Source organism: Myotis brandtii, unplaced genomic scaffold (genome assembly GCF_000412655.1).
Source record: "Myotis brandtii unplaced genomic scaffold, ASM41265v1 scaffold793, whole genome shotgun sequence".
NCBI classification, from domain to species: Eukaryota; Metazoa; Chordata; class Mammalia; order Chiroptera; family Vespertilionidae; genus Myotis; species Myotis brandtii.
This window is the reverse complement of record NW_005371193.1, coordinates 503,042-518,959: the sequence shown is the minus strand read 5'-3', so window position 1 is coordinate 518,959 and position 15,918 is coordinate 503,042. Positions and strand designations below refer to the sequence as shown.

Here is a 15,918-nt window from a genome sequence, read left to right as displayed (position 1 = left end):
AGGCCCTGCCCCAGACCTGCCAAATTAACCTCTGATATGGGGCGGGGGGTGGGATCTGTTTTCTAACAAGCTCCCCAAGGGTTCCTCTTAAGGATGGGCACTGGAACTCTATTTTGAAAAACACTGGCCTGTACCAGGGGATCTGTAGGCCAACTTGAAGAATCTAGTTTCTGTTATCTTCTCAGGTTCTGTGTATCTGTTTCCTTGGTTTAGTTCTCATTTGTGTTCCTATTGCTTCTCAGTAAAATCTGAGCCATAAGGGCCTTGGGGTGTGGCCATCATAGGCCAGGGTTGCTGAGAGAGGCCAAGTGTCCCCAAGGCGGGCACTGTATGGGCAGCTGGAGAAGCCCAGCCTGAGGCAGCGGAGCCTGCCGGGCTGGGGCTGAAGTGGAGGGAGCGTCAGTCATCCTCTGCCCAAAGGCTCTCCAAGCTGGGCTGCTTTGTAAGCGGGTGATGCCTCCATGGGGCCAGACTCCTCGGACAGGTGGCAGGCCCCTGGGACCCTCCCCATTGGTGTCTGTCCTTGGGAGGCGCTGCCATGGGCTTCCTTCCTCCCGTGTGACCCTGCAGACGTGGATGAGTGTGAAGACCTCCAGAGCAACTGCCGGGGAGGCGAGTGCAAGAACACGGCTGGCTCCTACCAGTGCCTCTGCCCCCCGGGCTTCCAGCTGGCCAATGGCACTGTGTGTGAGGGTGAGCGGCTCAGGTCTCCCCACGGGGACGAGGGCAGTGAGTGTGTGGGGAGGTGGGAATATTCCCAGGGGATACCACTGCCTATCTTTTCCCTGCAGATGTGGACGAGTGCGTGGGAGAGGAGTACTGCGCACCCCACGGCGAGTGCCTCAACAGCCATGGGTCCTTCTTCTGTCTCTGTGCCCCCGGCTTTGTCAGCGCAGAGGGAGGCACCCGCTGCCAGGGTGAGAAGCCAACTTGTCCATGTCCGCTTGTCAGCAGCAGGGGGCGCTACAGGCTAGACTACGGAAATAAAATGCTCCTGGTCCCACCCAGGGAAGGGAAGATGGGAGGCTGACCATAATGCACCCTCTGAACTCTTTGAGTGTCACCCTTCTCCCCTTGACAGAGCCCCAGTTCCAGGGCTCCTCCCCCCAGCCTGGCCTCTGGCTTCCAGCTCTGGACTCTTCCTCAAACCCTGAGCCCTTTCCTACCCTTAGCCACTCCCTGGCCCTCCTATGGGCTACGTGGGGCCCAGGGTCTAGGGAGCTGTGGCTGGGTCGGCTGACAGATGTCCCTGTTATAGATGTGGACGAGTGTGCAGTCACAGACCGGTGTCTGGGAGGGCACTGTGTCAACACCGAGGGCTCCTTCAACTGTCTGTGTGAGACTGGCTTCCAGCCCTCCCCGGAGAGCGGGGAGTGTGTGGGTAAGGGTTTCAGGAGGGAATGGGCAGGCTCTATCCCCATGTCTGCGCACCCCTCCCGCCCCCCGCCCCGCGCCCTCCCCGGTCCTCAGCTCCCTGGGACCAGGAACTGCAGCTTCCTGGAAGCAGGCACTTTCCACACATGCATCACCGGATGGATGATGCATTTATTGAGCCTCTGCTGACTCGGGGACTGTGCGCAGATGACAGAATGAAGACAGTCATCACCCTTGTGCGAGCAGAGCACACAATCCAGTTTTTAAAGCCAAACTGATTCAATAGACATTTATTAAACACCTGCTAGGTTCAATGTCTTCTGCTAGGACAAACAGACAGTTACGGGCAATCTTGAAATTGAGCAAGGGAGACAGATACGAAGATAACTCGCTGTAATACACTTTGGTGAAGGTTTTATACACAGAGAAGTATAAAGTGCTCCACTATTGGCAGACGGGTGGGGGAAAGGAGGCTAAGAGCTCGGTGCTTTTCTAAATAGCGCAGAACTCTTTTAGATGTTCATCCCTGCTGGGTCAGGGGAAATGACCCTGAACTTGATGTTTGGGGGGTGACCTGATCACAGTAATTTGGAAGAGATCAGGGACCCCAGAGGTTGTGGGGCATGGCCTGGGGATGCTGGGAAGGTGGGGCCAGAGCAGTCACCTGGCCACTCCTGTCTCCTCTCGTGGCTCTGGGGACAGATATTGACGAATGCGAGGACCACGGAGACCCGGTGTGTGGGGCCTGGCGGTGTGAGAATAACCCTGGCTCCTACCGCTGTGTCCTGGGCTGCCAGCCTGGCTTCCACCTGGCCCCCTCTGGAGACTGCATAGGTGAGTAGGGAGGGGGGTCCGAGGCGGGAGGGCTGAAGCACCTAGTTCTCATTTTCCCCTGAGGACATTATTTCTGCAGCTGTTTGAAAGTTCGTATATTTTCCGTATAGCAGGGCTTGCACAAAAACTGAAGAGGAATGTTAGTTTTCTTGTCCTGTGTTTAGAAGTTACTTTTCACAGATCTTGGTGTTAATAGACCGAATAAGTAAGTATTCCCAACAAATAAAGAGAGTGCATAGAGCACACCCTCCACTCTAGTCTCCACTGTCCCACAGACATAGACGAGTGTGCCAACGACACGGTGTGCGGGAGCCATGGCTTCTGCGACAACACGGAGGGCTCCTTCCGCTGCCTCTGTGACCAGGGCTTTGAGACCTCGTCCTCCGGCTGGGACTGCGTGGGTGAGAAGCCTGGGGGGTATCTAGGCTCTGGGCCAGGGAAGGGGAGGCTCTCGGGCCCTTTGTCTCAGTTCCACAGATCTTGGCTGTCCTGGAGAGAGGCCCTGGACCCTCCTCCTGACATGGTCATGGTCACCTGGCTCCATAATGGGTCCTCATAGAGTGGGCAAGGAAGGGAGATGTCAGCTATACCCCTGGGCCAGGCCGGTAGGGGAAGCATGGCCACAGTCCGCCAGGGGGAGCAGGCACATTCACGAAGGCGCCACCCTTCTCCAGAGACCTCGGGGTCAGAGAAGGTGCAGAGGGAGGAACCCTTCTTCTCTGTCCATTTAGTGACCCTGTCTGCCACCCTTCTCTCCCTCTTCCCATGCCCTCCGTTCATCTGTTCCTCCTTCTTGCGAACTCATACCCATTCCTGCTCTTCCCCCAAGACCCAGCCTCTTTTGCTTGAGGAGCTAAGTATCTGCCCCCCAGGCTGGAGGCAGGGGCAGAGGGTGTGGGCTGCCTCTTCTCCACCCACGAGCCTGTCCTCATGCCTGGCAGACGTGAACGAGTGTGAGCTCATGCTGGCCGTGTGCGGGGCGGCGCTCTGTGAGAACGTGGAGGGCTCCTTCCTGTGCCTCTGTGCCAGCGACCTGGAGGAGTACGATGCTCAGGAGGGGCACTGCCGCCCACGGGGGGCCGCAGGTGAGCCTGCTCCAGACCCCACCCAGCCATTACGCACAGCCATTCTCCAGCTCCTGAGAGGGAGCCTGGGCCCGGACTGGGGCGGTGTGGGCAGGGGTAGGGTAGCTGGGGGTGTGGTATGTCCTAGCTTTTCTATCTTGATTGCCTGTCTGTAAGAGGTGCTGATGGTAATGATGCTCACCACATAGAGCTGTGGAGAGCATCAAGTGAGGAAATATAGGTAAGAGCATTTTGTGCACTGTAAAGTGGTATTTAAATGTTAAATGTGTAAAGGCTAGGGCGTCCCAGAGGGCCATGAACAGATAATAACAAGGGGCCTCTATCACACACAGGTCAGAGCATCCCCGAGGCCCCACCAGGGGACCACCTCTCAGGCCCCATCCGCATGGAATGCTACTCTGGGCACAAAGACCAGCCGCCCTGCTCCCGCCTCCTGGGCCGGAACACCACGCAGGCCGAGTGCTGCTGCACCCAGGGTGCCAGCTGGGGAGACGCCTGTGACCTCTGCCCAGCTGAGGACTCAGGTACAGCCCCAATGGTCCTAAGTCCTGCAGGGTGACACCGAGCGAAGGGGACAGAGCCCTCCTCTCTCTGAGCTCGGATGCTTCCCTACAGTCGAATTCAGCGAGATCTGCCCCAGTGGTAAAGGCTACATCCCTGTGGAAGGAGCTTGGATGTTTGGACAGACCACGTACACAGGTAACCTCCCTGCACATCCTGCTCCCCAACCTCCACTCACCTGAGCAGGCCCAGCGGGCCCCCCAGCAGGTCCCGGGAAGCTCTTGATGGCATGCAGGTCACTTTCATCCCTCCTGTCCTAGGGCTGGTGACCTGCAGAGTTTGGGCTGGAAGTTCTGACCGGAGCTCCTCTTGGAGTGTTCATACAACCCCACCTTGGTTTTCTGCTCCCCTGAGGCTGAACCTTTAGGAACAAGCTAAGATGCATTGACTAACCCAGTCACGGGCACAGGGAAAGAACGGGGAGTGCCCTGTGCCGAGACCAGCGGCAGCCCCACTTACAAAGCCAGCAACTTCGGGGAACCCACACTCAAATGGGTAGCTTAGGTGTGAACACCCTAGTCCCAGAGCTGGGGAAAGAAACGATTGAAAACCAAGCACTATTTTAAGCACCTTACATGTATTAATCTTTTAATCCTCATAACAACTGTAAGAGGTTAGTCGTATCTACATTTTTAGGTAGGAAACTGAGGCAAGAACTGAAGCAAGTTGCCTGAAGTTACCCAGCTAGCAAGTGGTAGGGCCAGGATTCAAACCCAGAACCTGGCTTTGGAGCCCTGAATCTCAGGTGCTGCTTCTCACCCGCCCTTACCTCAGCCCTGCCCTCCACAGATGCTGATGAGTGTGTGATGTTCGGGCCTGGTCTCTGCCAGAACGGCCGGTGCCTCAACACGGTTCCCGGCTACATCTGCCTGTGCAATCCTGGCTACCACTATGATGCCACCCGCAGGAAGTGTGAGGGTGAGGATACATTTTCCCCTGGGAGCCCAGCTTTGGGATTAGATCCCAGAGTTCTCAGTGGCCCCCCCCCCCCCCCCCCCCCCCCCCCAACAGCTGATTGCTCACCCAGCCCTGCCAGCCAGCCCCTGTCTTGCTGGGAGTTCCCCTTCCAGGGACAGACACCCTCTGGCTGCAGCAGGCAGGTCTGAGGTGAGGGGAGCTGTGGGGACTTCGGGGATTGTATGTGAGGACCTGCTGGAAAAATACCCCTGGGGAGGGGTCTCCCAGGCTGGGCTGGGGGCAGGAGAGAGGGAAGCAGGGTGCTACCTCTCCCTTATCAGTTACAAGCAAATCCCTTTCCCTGAAAGTGGTCCGTGGGCAAGCCGTCCTGGCACTGCCCCACATGTTCCTCTGTCTTCCTGCCCCCACAGATCATGACGAGTGCCAGGACATGGCCTGCGAGAACGGCGAATGCGTGAACACGGAGGGCTCTTTCCACTGCTTCTGCAGCCCCCCGCTCACCCTGGACCTCAGCCAGCAGCGCTGCGTGAACAGCACCAGTGGCATGGGTCAGTGGGCCTGGGATGGCGGGGCCGCAGGGGGAGTGGACCTAGACTGGGGGCTTAAGGGCCTCTTTCTGTGCCACCAGAGGACCTGCCTGACCATGACATCCACATGGACATCTGCTGGAAAAAAGTCACCAATTACGTGTGCAGCCAACCCCTGCACGGGCGCCGCACCACCTACACGGAATGCTGCTGCCAGGATGGCGAGGCCTGGAGCCAGCAGTGTGCCCTGTGCCCCCCCACGAGCTCTGGTGAGAGGGCGGCCTGCGCCTGCACGGAGGGAGGGGAGACCTTGCAGAGCCGGCTGGGCCTCAGGGTGGAGAGTGTCCTCGCCTTGGGAGGGGGGGTTAGAAAGGAGTGGGGCAACCGGAGTAGTGGCCCTGTCTTCAGTCCCTGCTGTTTGGGAATAAAGTGGGGCAGGCGGTGGGGCACAGCCAGGAGCTCTCAGAGGACACCGGTCCCAGCGTGCTCCCTCTCCCCGGGGTAGTGAGCCAGGGGACAGCACGCCAGGCTGTCACTGCCAGGAACCGGGCCCAGCTTCCCCTCTCTCTCCTCCCTGACAGAGGTCTATGCTCAGCTGTGCAACGTGGCCCGGATTGAAGCCGAGCGGGAGGCTGGGGTCCACTTCCGACCAGGCTATGAGTATGGCCCCGGGTCTGAGGACCTGCACTACAGCCTCTATGGCCCAGACGGGGCCCCCTTCTACAACTACCTGGGCCCCGAGGACGCCATCCCTGAGCCGCCCTTCCCCAACACAGCCGGCCACCCAGGAGACCACGTACCAGGCCTGGAGTCTCCCCTGCAGCCCTCAGAACTCCAGCCCCGCTACGTGGCCAGCCACCCAGGTCTGTGTTACCGCAAAAATAGGGAAGAGGTGGGCACCAGTGTTGCTTTGCTTCCATCTCCTCCACCTGCTAATCACTGCCAGCAGGGTGAGGACAGGGAAGGAGAGGTGCTCCAAGGCCTCTCAGGGGTCGCTCAGGGGACAACTCCGCATGCCCAAGTTGGACCCGAACAACTCCCTCCGGTAAACTAGCACAGGAGACACAGAGGCACAGACACCACCGTCCCAGCCTCAAAAGCTTCCCCGCGGGAGGAAGTTGAGAGTGGGAGAAAACGGGTAGAGAAAGCAGGTACACACCGTACTGTCCAATTTTCTCCCTCACCCTTAGGTATACAGAACAGCCTGCTCTACAAGTTCAAACTTGTGACCCGAAATGTTAACTCAGGATTTACAATCACTTCATTTATTTATTTATTTTTTTACGTTTTTATTCATTTGAGAGAGAGAAGGGAGAGGAATAGATAGAAACTTTGATGAGAGACATCGATCAGCTGCCTCCTGTACGCCCCCTATTGGGGATCGAGTCCGCAACCTGGGCCTGTGCCCTGACCAGGAATTGAACTGTGACCTCCTGGTTCATAGGTCAATGCTCAACCACTGAGTCATACCAGCCGGGTGGGATTTACAATCACTTTTTTATTTGTATTTATTTTATTGATTTCAGAGAGGAAGGGAGAGGCAGTGAGAGGCAGTGAGAGATAGAAACATCAATGATGAGAGAGAATCATTGATTGGCTGCCTCCTGCACACCCCCTATTGGGAATCGAGCCCCAAACCAGGCATGTGACCTGACCAGGAACCGAAACTGTGACCTCCTGATTCATAGGTTGATGCTCAACCACTGAACCATGCTGGCCAGGCTACAATCACTTTAAAGGCCCACTGTGGTGACTTGGTTTGTAGGTGGCAATGACCCCAGCACTCAGGACTCGGATGGAGTCTAATGAGGAAGTCAGGCCTGGCATCTGTCAGTGTACCTGCCACAGGCACAGCCTGATTCAGACTGCAGTGAGATTAGGGATGGCGTCTTTGTCAGGGGTGGGGAGTTGCTTAGAGAGAGAAGTGGGTTAGGCAGACCTGCTAGTTTTGCTTTGTGTTGAGTAAGGGTAATGTACTTTTGCTGCCAATACCCTCCCAGCAGGAAAAAAAAAAAGTGTTTTAACAAAACACCCTCCCACCAACCACAACAAAACCAAAACTGTAATGATACCCACTGCTCAGGAGCCCTGGCGTTGTGAAAGCAGTGAATTCCAACCTTCTTAGAGGCCTCATTTAAAGGTCTACCCCTCCCAAAATGACTCTTATTTTTAAAGAGCATTGCCTTTTGTTTTAGCCTCTTTCTGTGAAAGTTTTATGACCCTCCCCACCCTCACCCCAGGAACTCAACAGGGGCCACTCTTTGTAGTGGAGGGTGAGGGTCCAGGGTTGGGTCCAGGCCTCAGCTCCCTTCTCTGACTTCCTACCAGAACACCAGGCTGGCTTCGAAGGGCTTCAGGCAGAGGAGTGTGGCATCCTGAACGGCTGTGAGAATGGCCGCTGTGTGCGTGTGCGGGAGGGCTACACCTGTGACTGCTTCGAGGGCTTCCAGCTGGACATGGCCCACATGGCCTGTGTGGGTAAGTTTAGCCTCAGAGTGGCAATGCCCGGGAAGCATTGATGTCTCCCTGTGGGAAAGTCAGACTGGCCCTTGCTCACCTTAGGGATGGATGCACAACTAAACTCGGGTCCATAATCCACTGTGGCCCCCTAGGGAGGCTGTCCAGTGCCAGGTGGGGTGGTGAGAAAGTTCCAAAGGAAGGTTGCATGCTGTGTTTACAAAGCTTTCCATGGAGGTGCCTACACAGAAAAAAGACAGGGACAAGAGTATGGCTGCTCTCCTGGGCCCAGTATGGGCTCACCACCACCTGCTTTGTGTCCTTGAGTTGTTTAGTTTGGGCAGTGACTTCAGCCTCTGGCTGCCGTACCTAAGATTGCCCTGCAGGGTGGGGGCCGGGATTGGTGATCAGAGGGCCAGAGGCAACAGGCCAGAGACCCTCGGGCTCCTGCCATCTCTCTCCTGCCTTCCTTCTCCTTAGATGTGAATGAGTGTGATGACTTGAACGGGCCTGCTGCACTCTGTGTCCATGGTCACTGCGAGAACACGGAGGGCTCCTACCGCTGCCACTGCTCCCCCGGTTATGTGGCCGAGGCAGGGCCCCCCCACTGCACTGCCAAGGAGTAGCAGTGAGGGGTCAGCATCGGCAGCTACCTGGAAATGGGCCTGAGGCAGGGGCCTTGAGGACGCTTTCCAGGCTGGGAAGATACCATGAAGTCATCGGGCAGGAGGCCCTGCAGCCCCACTCCCAGCCAGCCTTGCCTGCTTTTCATCTCTCCCAGTTTAGGCTCAGGCTGTGAGCTTGTCACTGCCTCCATGCCACCATGCCCTTGCTTGGCTCAAACACCACCAAATGCTTTAATGCTTCAGCCACTGGCCACAAGGCCCAGTCCGCCATCTGTCCTGGCCTTACTATGAGATGCTTACCAAAGGATGGCCCTCATCCTCCCCCGCAAGCTGTGCAAACGTGCAAGGTCCTTTGGCCTTACACCGCACCTTTTCCAGCCACGATCCACCTATCATCCTGATGACTGCAAAACTGGGTCCGAGGCTACACCTGTCTTAGGATGGGCCTTCAGAATCTGGGGAGCACAAAAGGATTGGAGGAAGTTTGGGGAGTGACTCCAACGCCTCCCACCAAGAACCATCACTGCCACTTAGCCAGTCTGGTCTGGACCAGATTTTGCCACATCATCTTATAGCCACTTCTGTGGCCCCTGGGAGGAGCAGAAGATCCCCTCATCTCGGAAAAGCAAGACTGATACCAGCTTGCTGAGTGTAAGAGACACAAATGAAGGGGAGCAAGAAGACAGAAAGTAAGAGGGAAATATTAAAAATATAGGGAATTGAGAAAAAGAAAAGGGGTGGGGAGCCAGGGCTTCACACAAATCTAAAGAAAATATTCAGTTGCTTTGAATAAATATTCGAAATGTACCCAGCGGTAGCTCCTTTTCACAAGACAGGGTGCCCGTCTCGGAAGACCTGCTCCTTACAGGAAACACCTTTCTCCTGGGCTCTCCTTTTGTGGGCACCAGTTTGAGTGTTAAAAATAAAGAGGTCTATTTTCTAGCTTGTGGGATACAGCATAGTCCTGTTTTGGGGGAAGCCAGATTTCCTGTTGTTTCTCCTCTATTCTCAGAAGCCTCTGCCCTCTCAACCTTCATAAAATGGCTGGCTGGCATCCCTCTGAGTTCACAAGGAAAGACCCACTCCAACCTTGGCTAGCTGGGAATTTAGTTAGAATAAAGAAATGTACATCCGGGCTCTTCACTTTTGTTTCACATGAAACCACATTTCTTTACCATGTTGGCTAAGTCTAAGTATTAGCGAGGAGGCTGTGCCTACCTCTCGCCAGCTCTGCCAATAGCCTGTGATGGGGTTCCAGTAGAAAAAGGTTCTTTACTCTTCTGAGACGAGAAAGCTCTGACTTTGTTTTCCTCTAATGAACTGCAATGTAAATGAGCAAGGCTCCCTGTGCCTGGAGACATGGAAATGAATACTATTTTCTTAATTTAATCTGTCCTGTCCTACCTGCTGCTCTGATTGTCAGCCATCACATAACTTATTGAATGCTTGCTCTGTGCTAGGCAATGTTGAGTGCTACACCCAAATTTCATTTAATTATCCAACAATCCAATTTACTATTTTTATTCCCAACTTAGAAATGGAAATATTCTGACCCTCACTCACAACAAAAGAAATGCAAGTGAAACCACCCTGAGACGCTCTTGTCAGTTGGCAAGCATCTGGGGAAAGAGGCACATGCATAGCTGACAGAAGTATGAAGTGATACAGCTTCTGAAAGGATATGGAAATGTCTTTCAATATTATAAAAGCACTTACTCTTTGAATCAATAATTCCACTTCTAGGAATTTAATCTTCAGCTATTTTCTCACCAAATGTGAAATGACATGTGTAAGAGGTTATGGTATAGCATTATTTGTAATAGCAAAAGATTAGAAACAATTACTATTAATTGCTATGGAGCCCTAAAAAGAAAAAGTGGCTCTAAATGCCTTAACAGGATATCCAAAATAGATGAAGGGGAAAGGAGGGTTGTATAGCAAAGTGTAACACATGCTGCTACTTGTCTGAAGAAAGGGGAGAATTGGGTATTCGCTAACTCCATCTTACACCCCATATTTCAGAGAATGTCACCATTCCTCAATATACCCTGCTGGCACTGCACTTCCTTAAGTGCTGTTCCCATTGCCCCTCCTCCTAACTCTCACCACCCTGCTTGCCCTTCCAGAGATATTTCATGCATATACACACATTTCTATGTACTAAAAACACAAACAGCATGCTATGCATGCTGTCCTACACTTGCTTTTTTCACTTAATTATAAGTTTTCTCTCTTGGGCCGCGACCAGCACGGCTAGAGAGCGGACGAGTCCTGAGTAGGGACGGCTGGGGATTGAGAAAAGGAAAAAAAGAGACAGACACAAAGACTTTAAGTAAAGCTGGGACCAGGTGGGACGCTGCCCTCAGATGGAGACGCAGTGACCCAGAGCTAGTGCAGGGCGTTTATTATATACAGCATGATACCGGGAAGTTTTACTAGAGTTTAAGACAAAGGAAATTATGTGAAATCATGGTTAAAGATCAAGCTGCAATTCTTCATTCTTGTGACTTCTTTGTAATTGTCACTCCTGGCTGAGCCCAGATAATTGCATCCGTTCCTGGCGCCTGGCTGAACTTAGATAATGAAACCCACCCCCTGGTGCCTGAGCTAAAGGTCAGGCTGACAACATACCTGCCTCTCGCAAGGTATGTTTCCAGGACGTGGCTCTGCCGACACCACTGGACTCAGCTGACAATCAGCTCATGCGCCTTCCCAGGCGCTCTCTACACTTAATACATACTTGCACATACGAGCTCTCTCACCCTGTTTTATAAGTGTATACTATTCCATTGAATGGATAAATCATAATTTATTTAATCAGTCCCCTACTGGTGGACATTTCCATTGTTTTCTAACTTTTGCTATTAAAAACAATGCCATAATGATTATTCTTGTGCAAATGTTATTTCATATTATTTCTATGGATTATATACCTGTGGGCTAAATTCTTAGAAACAATGGTAACTTGTGGGGAGGATGACAGGGTGGATGGGTACAGGATTGGAACACTTTTTCATTGTATCCCCTTTTGTGTCTCTTGGAATTTTGTACCATATGTATTACCTATTCAAAAAAATAAAATATTTTTAAATACAGCTGCTGGCCATAGACTATTTAAATGTTTTGTCTCTTTATATATTTACCTGACTATACTTTACAAATAAAGCCAGATAATAATTATTTCAAAACTTTTTTTTTTTAATTCACTTGTTTTATTTTTTGTTAATCCTCACCGGAGAATATTTTTCCATTGATTTTTTAGAGAGAGTGGAAAGAAGGGGGAGAGACACACAGAAACATCAATGTGAGAGAGACACAGATTGGTTGCCTACCGCATGCACCCCAACCAGGGCCAGGAATCAAGCATGCAACTGAGGTACATGCCCTTGACCAGAATCAAACCTGGGACCCTTCAGTCCGCAGGCTGACACTCTATCCACTGAGTCAAACCGGCTTGGACTCAAAATTTCTTAAAGCAAACTTCCCTTAAGCAGTCTTGTGGTATTTCCATGGAGAAATGGCAGAGAAATTTTTAAAAAGCAATCATTAATGTCTATCTTAGATACATAGAAGAGTAGAGTTTCCTGCTTGACACAAACATACAAAACCATGCTGCCGTGGACAGTGTTAGGCCCTGCCCGCTGCAAGCTGTGTGACATCAGCTCAGGGCCAGAGTCTAAGGGAGAGCTATCCCATGACCATCAGTGCTGCCCACTTCTCTACACAGGATGTCCCTGCCAAATGTCAACCTTCCACTAGGATGCTTTATAGCAAAAGGCCAAAAGAATAGTACTCAGTTCTCAGAAAAAAAAAGAGTATCTTCTACTATTTTCTCCTAATCATAGAGAAACAAAGGGTGGGTGGGAAACCTATAGTTTTCATACCACTAGTCACTATCAATCACATAACTAAAGCATCATGCCACAAGGTAAGATCTGGACGTTGGCCAAAGGCCCCCTCTTTGGAGCAACTACATAAAGCTATTCACAACATAAAGCAGATCCAGGGCTCCCCTGCCTCTGGTTCCTGTACTATTATGTTTTGCTAAGGCAACGGGTAGGGCATGATGCCCCAGGCACTGACTAGCCTGCATATACAGTTAAATAAAATCAAGTCTGCAACAAATAGGGCCTTGATAACCTCCCCTTGAAAGTAAAGGGAGGCAAAAAAAACCAACAAAAAAACCCCAAAACCCTCCCTTCTGATGCTAAAAGAGTATAAAGTTTTCCTAAATGAATTTGCAGTGAGCAAAATTTGTGAAACTACCTGCTGGCTTTTATGGCCTGCCAGGAAGAGGACATCTGGTCAGAAAGTGCCTGCAAAAGATCCTAAACCTGTTTTATATTGCTTACTGTTTATTCCCAACAAACTGCCACTGTCCCCACGCCCTGTGTTCTTAAAATTTCTGTCACTCACCTCCGATGGAGACTTGTTATTTGAGGTTCCCCCATAAAGCTTTCTGTGTGAAATAAGGTGATTTCTCCCAAATCCACTCTTTCTACACACAAAATTCCAGGTTTCCCACTAACAGTAGGTACTTACATATAGGCATTCTAAGAGACCTTGTTCTGCCTAATAAACCACTACAATTCAATGGTTTATTTAGCTACTAAAGCTATTATGCTTATGCTCGCTATAAATTTTAAAATCACCAAATCAGTAAGTAACCCACAAAAATATTCTGGAAGAATATTTCTAACACTTAAAATATAGCAAGATCTCTTTTTTGAGGGAGGATGAAAGGACTTAGACTGAGCTGAAAATCTTATTAGGCCAGGTACTGGCAGCTATTTTCAATGTCTTAGTAAAGTTACACACAGATGCTTCCACGGTACACTGGTTTCTGCCTCCTTCCATGAAAATCTGCTAAGAAATCTGCTCAGGTTTCTGAGTGTCCCCTTCTTTCCTCTTTGTACACATTGTCTACACATGATCAGTTTTCTCGAAGTCCTAGATTTTCCCATGTTAAATATGTAAGCATCTAAGTTTCTATCTCAGATACTTTGTCTCTAAAGTCTGTATTGCCATTCTTTAATGGTAAATTCTTTTATTGAATGACCTTAATTCTAATTCAGTCTAGAAATGGTTCGATCCAGTCCAGAAATGCACGTTTTTGCTGTAACAAACTTTTACTAGTAGGCTCTGGAGGAAAAGGTGTATTTAACCAATAATTCTTCCAGAATCAATTTGGGTGTAGTTTCCCAAGATTAGTATTTATAAATCATTCCTCATGGGGGTGGTATTTTTGTCTTTTTTTAGTTGTCAGTCCATGCAATTCTGGCTCCCCAAGCAGTCAGACACATACCACAACAATTTCTAGCTCTGTAGCCTATATAAATGCTATACCCAAATAAGTACTTTAATTTTTTTTTAATCCTCACCCAAGGATATGTTTTTATTGATTTCTAGAGAGGAATGGGGAGAGGGGGAGAAAGAGAGAGAAAGGAGAGAGAGAAGCATCGATTGGTTGCCTGATTGAACTCACACCCCAGAAATATGCCCTGACCAGGAATTGAACCCATAACTTTTTGGTGTACTGGACAACGAGTCACCCACCCAGGGCCCAAATAAGTACTTTAAAATTCATTGGAATTTGTGGCTTAAAATGCTTTTACTTCAGTAATCCTAAAATGAAGTTGCCAGGTTTAAGAAATAAATATACAGGATGCCCTGTTAAATTTAAATTTCAGATAAATAACAAAGCAACAAAGAATTTTTAGTATATCTCATACAATATTTGGGACACACTTATACTAAAAATTATTTACTGTTCATCTGAAATTCAAATTCAACTGGGTATCCTGCATTTTATCTGGTAATTCAACCTAAAAGAAAATCCTCAAGTATCTATTATCTATTCCAACAAAAGGGACCAGTTTCTGCTATGTGTGAGACCAGAGGCGTTTTACGCCGTAAGGTAAATGAAGCCACATATCCTTAAAAGATTCAGTCACTAAATGATCACAGAATCTTGAAATGTCTGTAGGAATGTGGAGCCTATTTTTCAAGTGATTAAGGCATCAGTGGGAGTTAGGTCTGTTTTCTGAGTGATGGGCTTTTTGGTTTTGTGAATCTAAATTCTGAGTATGTAAGAGGGATAGAGGGGATAAATGGTGATGGAAAAAAATAAAATAAAAATTTAAAAATAAATAAAATTAAAAAAGAATTCTGAGTGTGATGATAAAATCTACCTGCCCTAGCACATGGGAAGCGGAGCATGAGCTGCACAGAAAATAAGGGTAAGTCCAGGAGCACATTCAGGAAGGGTGAGATGCCTTTCCCATTGTCTCTGGCCTCCTAATGAGTGTTCACGCTATTTAATTTGTGACTCTGATTCAAAAGACAAGTAAACGGGGCTTGCTTTAAAATGAAGCTTTTATACAGAGTTATACATCTATGTACAAGCAGCTCTGAAGGCCAGAGAAGCAACTCACATTTTGGAACCTTGGAGGCTCTCCAGATTACACTGGGTTTCAAACTAGTTATTAAACAAACCTTAGGGAACAGCACCTAGAGCCTTGGCCTTAGAAGGGTGCAGGAGAAATTAAGTCAAGAGTCAAGATTGCTTCACATTCTGGAAAACATAGTGGCAACACACAACACTCCTGGATTGTGGGAAATCAAATCGTGGGAGGGACATGATTGGAAGGAAACCCCTAACGTTCCACTAATTCCAGGTGCCTCGAAGGGGTACCCGTGGCAGCCATCTCATCAAAGCTTGACAGAGAAGGAAGAGCCACAGGAGCAGCCTTTCTCCGCCTGCGGGTTGTTCAGCACTTGGAAGGAGCTTCGGATCAGCTCCTGGCAGAAGTCCACCTGGGCCCCTTTCACGAAGGCCAAGCTATCAGAGTCAACCACCACTCGGGCCCCACCCTGTTCAAATACCCTAGGGAGAGAAAAACAAAAACACAAAAAGCAAACCACACACAGGAGGACAGCATCAGTGACGATCATAAACACCAACAACCCGACACTCTGGGCCCTGGTGTGAGAGGTGCGCATTCCGGGTTTTCGGAAACAGAGGAAGCATTCCTTATTGCTCCCAAAAAGGTGCCGATTTTGGAGGCAGAAAGAGCCAATGGAATGACTCCTGGGAAACGTTTGGAAATTCTGACCTGGCATCTCATCCGGCCTAACTCCTATCAACGACCCCGCGGGCCCAGGAAGGCCCATCTCCCTCCTATAACTGGGTTCTTTGGAGTCAAGACAACCCGTCTTCACGTGCATCCCCCCCTGTGGGCGGGAAGGGTGGTGTGGAGCATCCTGAGCAACCCGTTCAAATCTGGAATAAAAGTGCGCCTTCAACTACACACACGCTCCCCCTCCCGCACACTCCGAGGACCCGCCAGCCCTTCCCTTCCTCCTTGCCTGTCGTCGGGGTGGATCACTGTGTCCAGCGAAAATCGGTACTGGAATCCGGAGCATCCACCCCCCTCCACCTCCAGCCTGAGGAATTCTGCCCCTTGGGTGATCTCCAGGAGCCTCTGAAACGCAGGAAGAGGGGGTCAGGCCCGCCCGGCCGGGGGCGGCATTAGG

At 50.5% G+C, this 15,918-nt stretch overlaps 2 protein-coding genes across 2 annotated transcripts in view; one reads left to right on the top strand and one right to left on the bottom strand.

The window, feature by feature from the left end:
- Nucleotides 1-11,477, top strand: part of LTBP2 (latent transforming growth factor beta binding protein 2) — a 99,765-nt gene extending 88,288 nt beyond the window's left edge. Inside the window, exons 23-36 of the mRNA XM_014531165.1 lie at nucleotides 571-693; nucleotides 792-917; nucleotides 1,259-1,381; nucleotides 2,077-2,208; nucleotides 2,484-2,609; nucleotides 3,150-3,293; nucleotides 3,626-3,817; nucleotides 3,909-3,992; nucleotides 4,644-4,772; nucleotides 5,183-5,320; nucleotides 5,401-5,568; nucleotides 5,881-6,162; nucleotides 7,628-7,777; nucleotides 8,237-11,477. Of these exons, the coding sequence (XP_014386651.1) occupies nucleotides 571-693; nucleotides 792-917; nucleotides 1,259-1,381; nucleotides 2,077-2,208; nucleotides 2,484-2,609; nucleotides 3,150-3,293; nucleotides 3,626-3,817; nucleotides 3,909-3,992; nucleotides 4,644-4,772; nucleotides 5,183-5,320; nucleotides 5,401-5,568; nucleotides 5,881-6,162; nucleotides 7,628-7,777; nucleotides 8,237-8,382 (2,063 nt within the window). The 3' untranslated portion in view covers nucleotides 8,383-11,477. The remainder of the gene's footprint in view (nucleotides 1-570; nucleotides 694-791; nucleotides 918-1,258; nucleotides 1,382-2,076; nucleotides 2,209-2,483; nucleotides 2,610-3,149; nucleotides 3,294-3,625; nucleotides 3,818-3,908; nucleotides 3,993-4,643; nucleotides 4,773-5,182; nucleotides 5,321-5,400; nucleotides 5,569-5,880; nucleotides 6,163-7,627; nucleotides 7,778-8,236) is intronic.
- Nucleotides 11,478-14,739: 3,262 nt separating this feature from the next.
- On the bottom strand, nucleotides 14,740-15,887 carry LOC102251584 (iron-sulfur cluster assembly 2 homolog, mitochondrial; the record flags this gene model as incomplete). The annotated part of the gene is made up of 2 exons (XM_005883604.2): nucleotides 14,740-15,268; nucleotides 15,751-15,887. Coding segments are annotated over 2 exons (312 nt in total), but the record flags the coding sequence as incomplete, so codon positions are not given.
- Nucleotides 15,888-15,918: the final 31 nt, after the last annotated feature.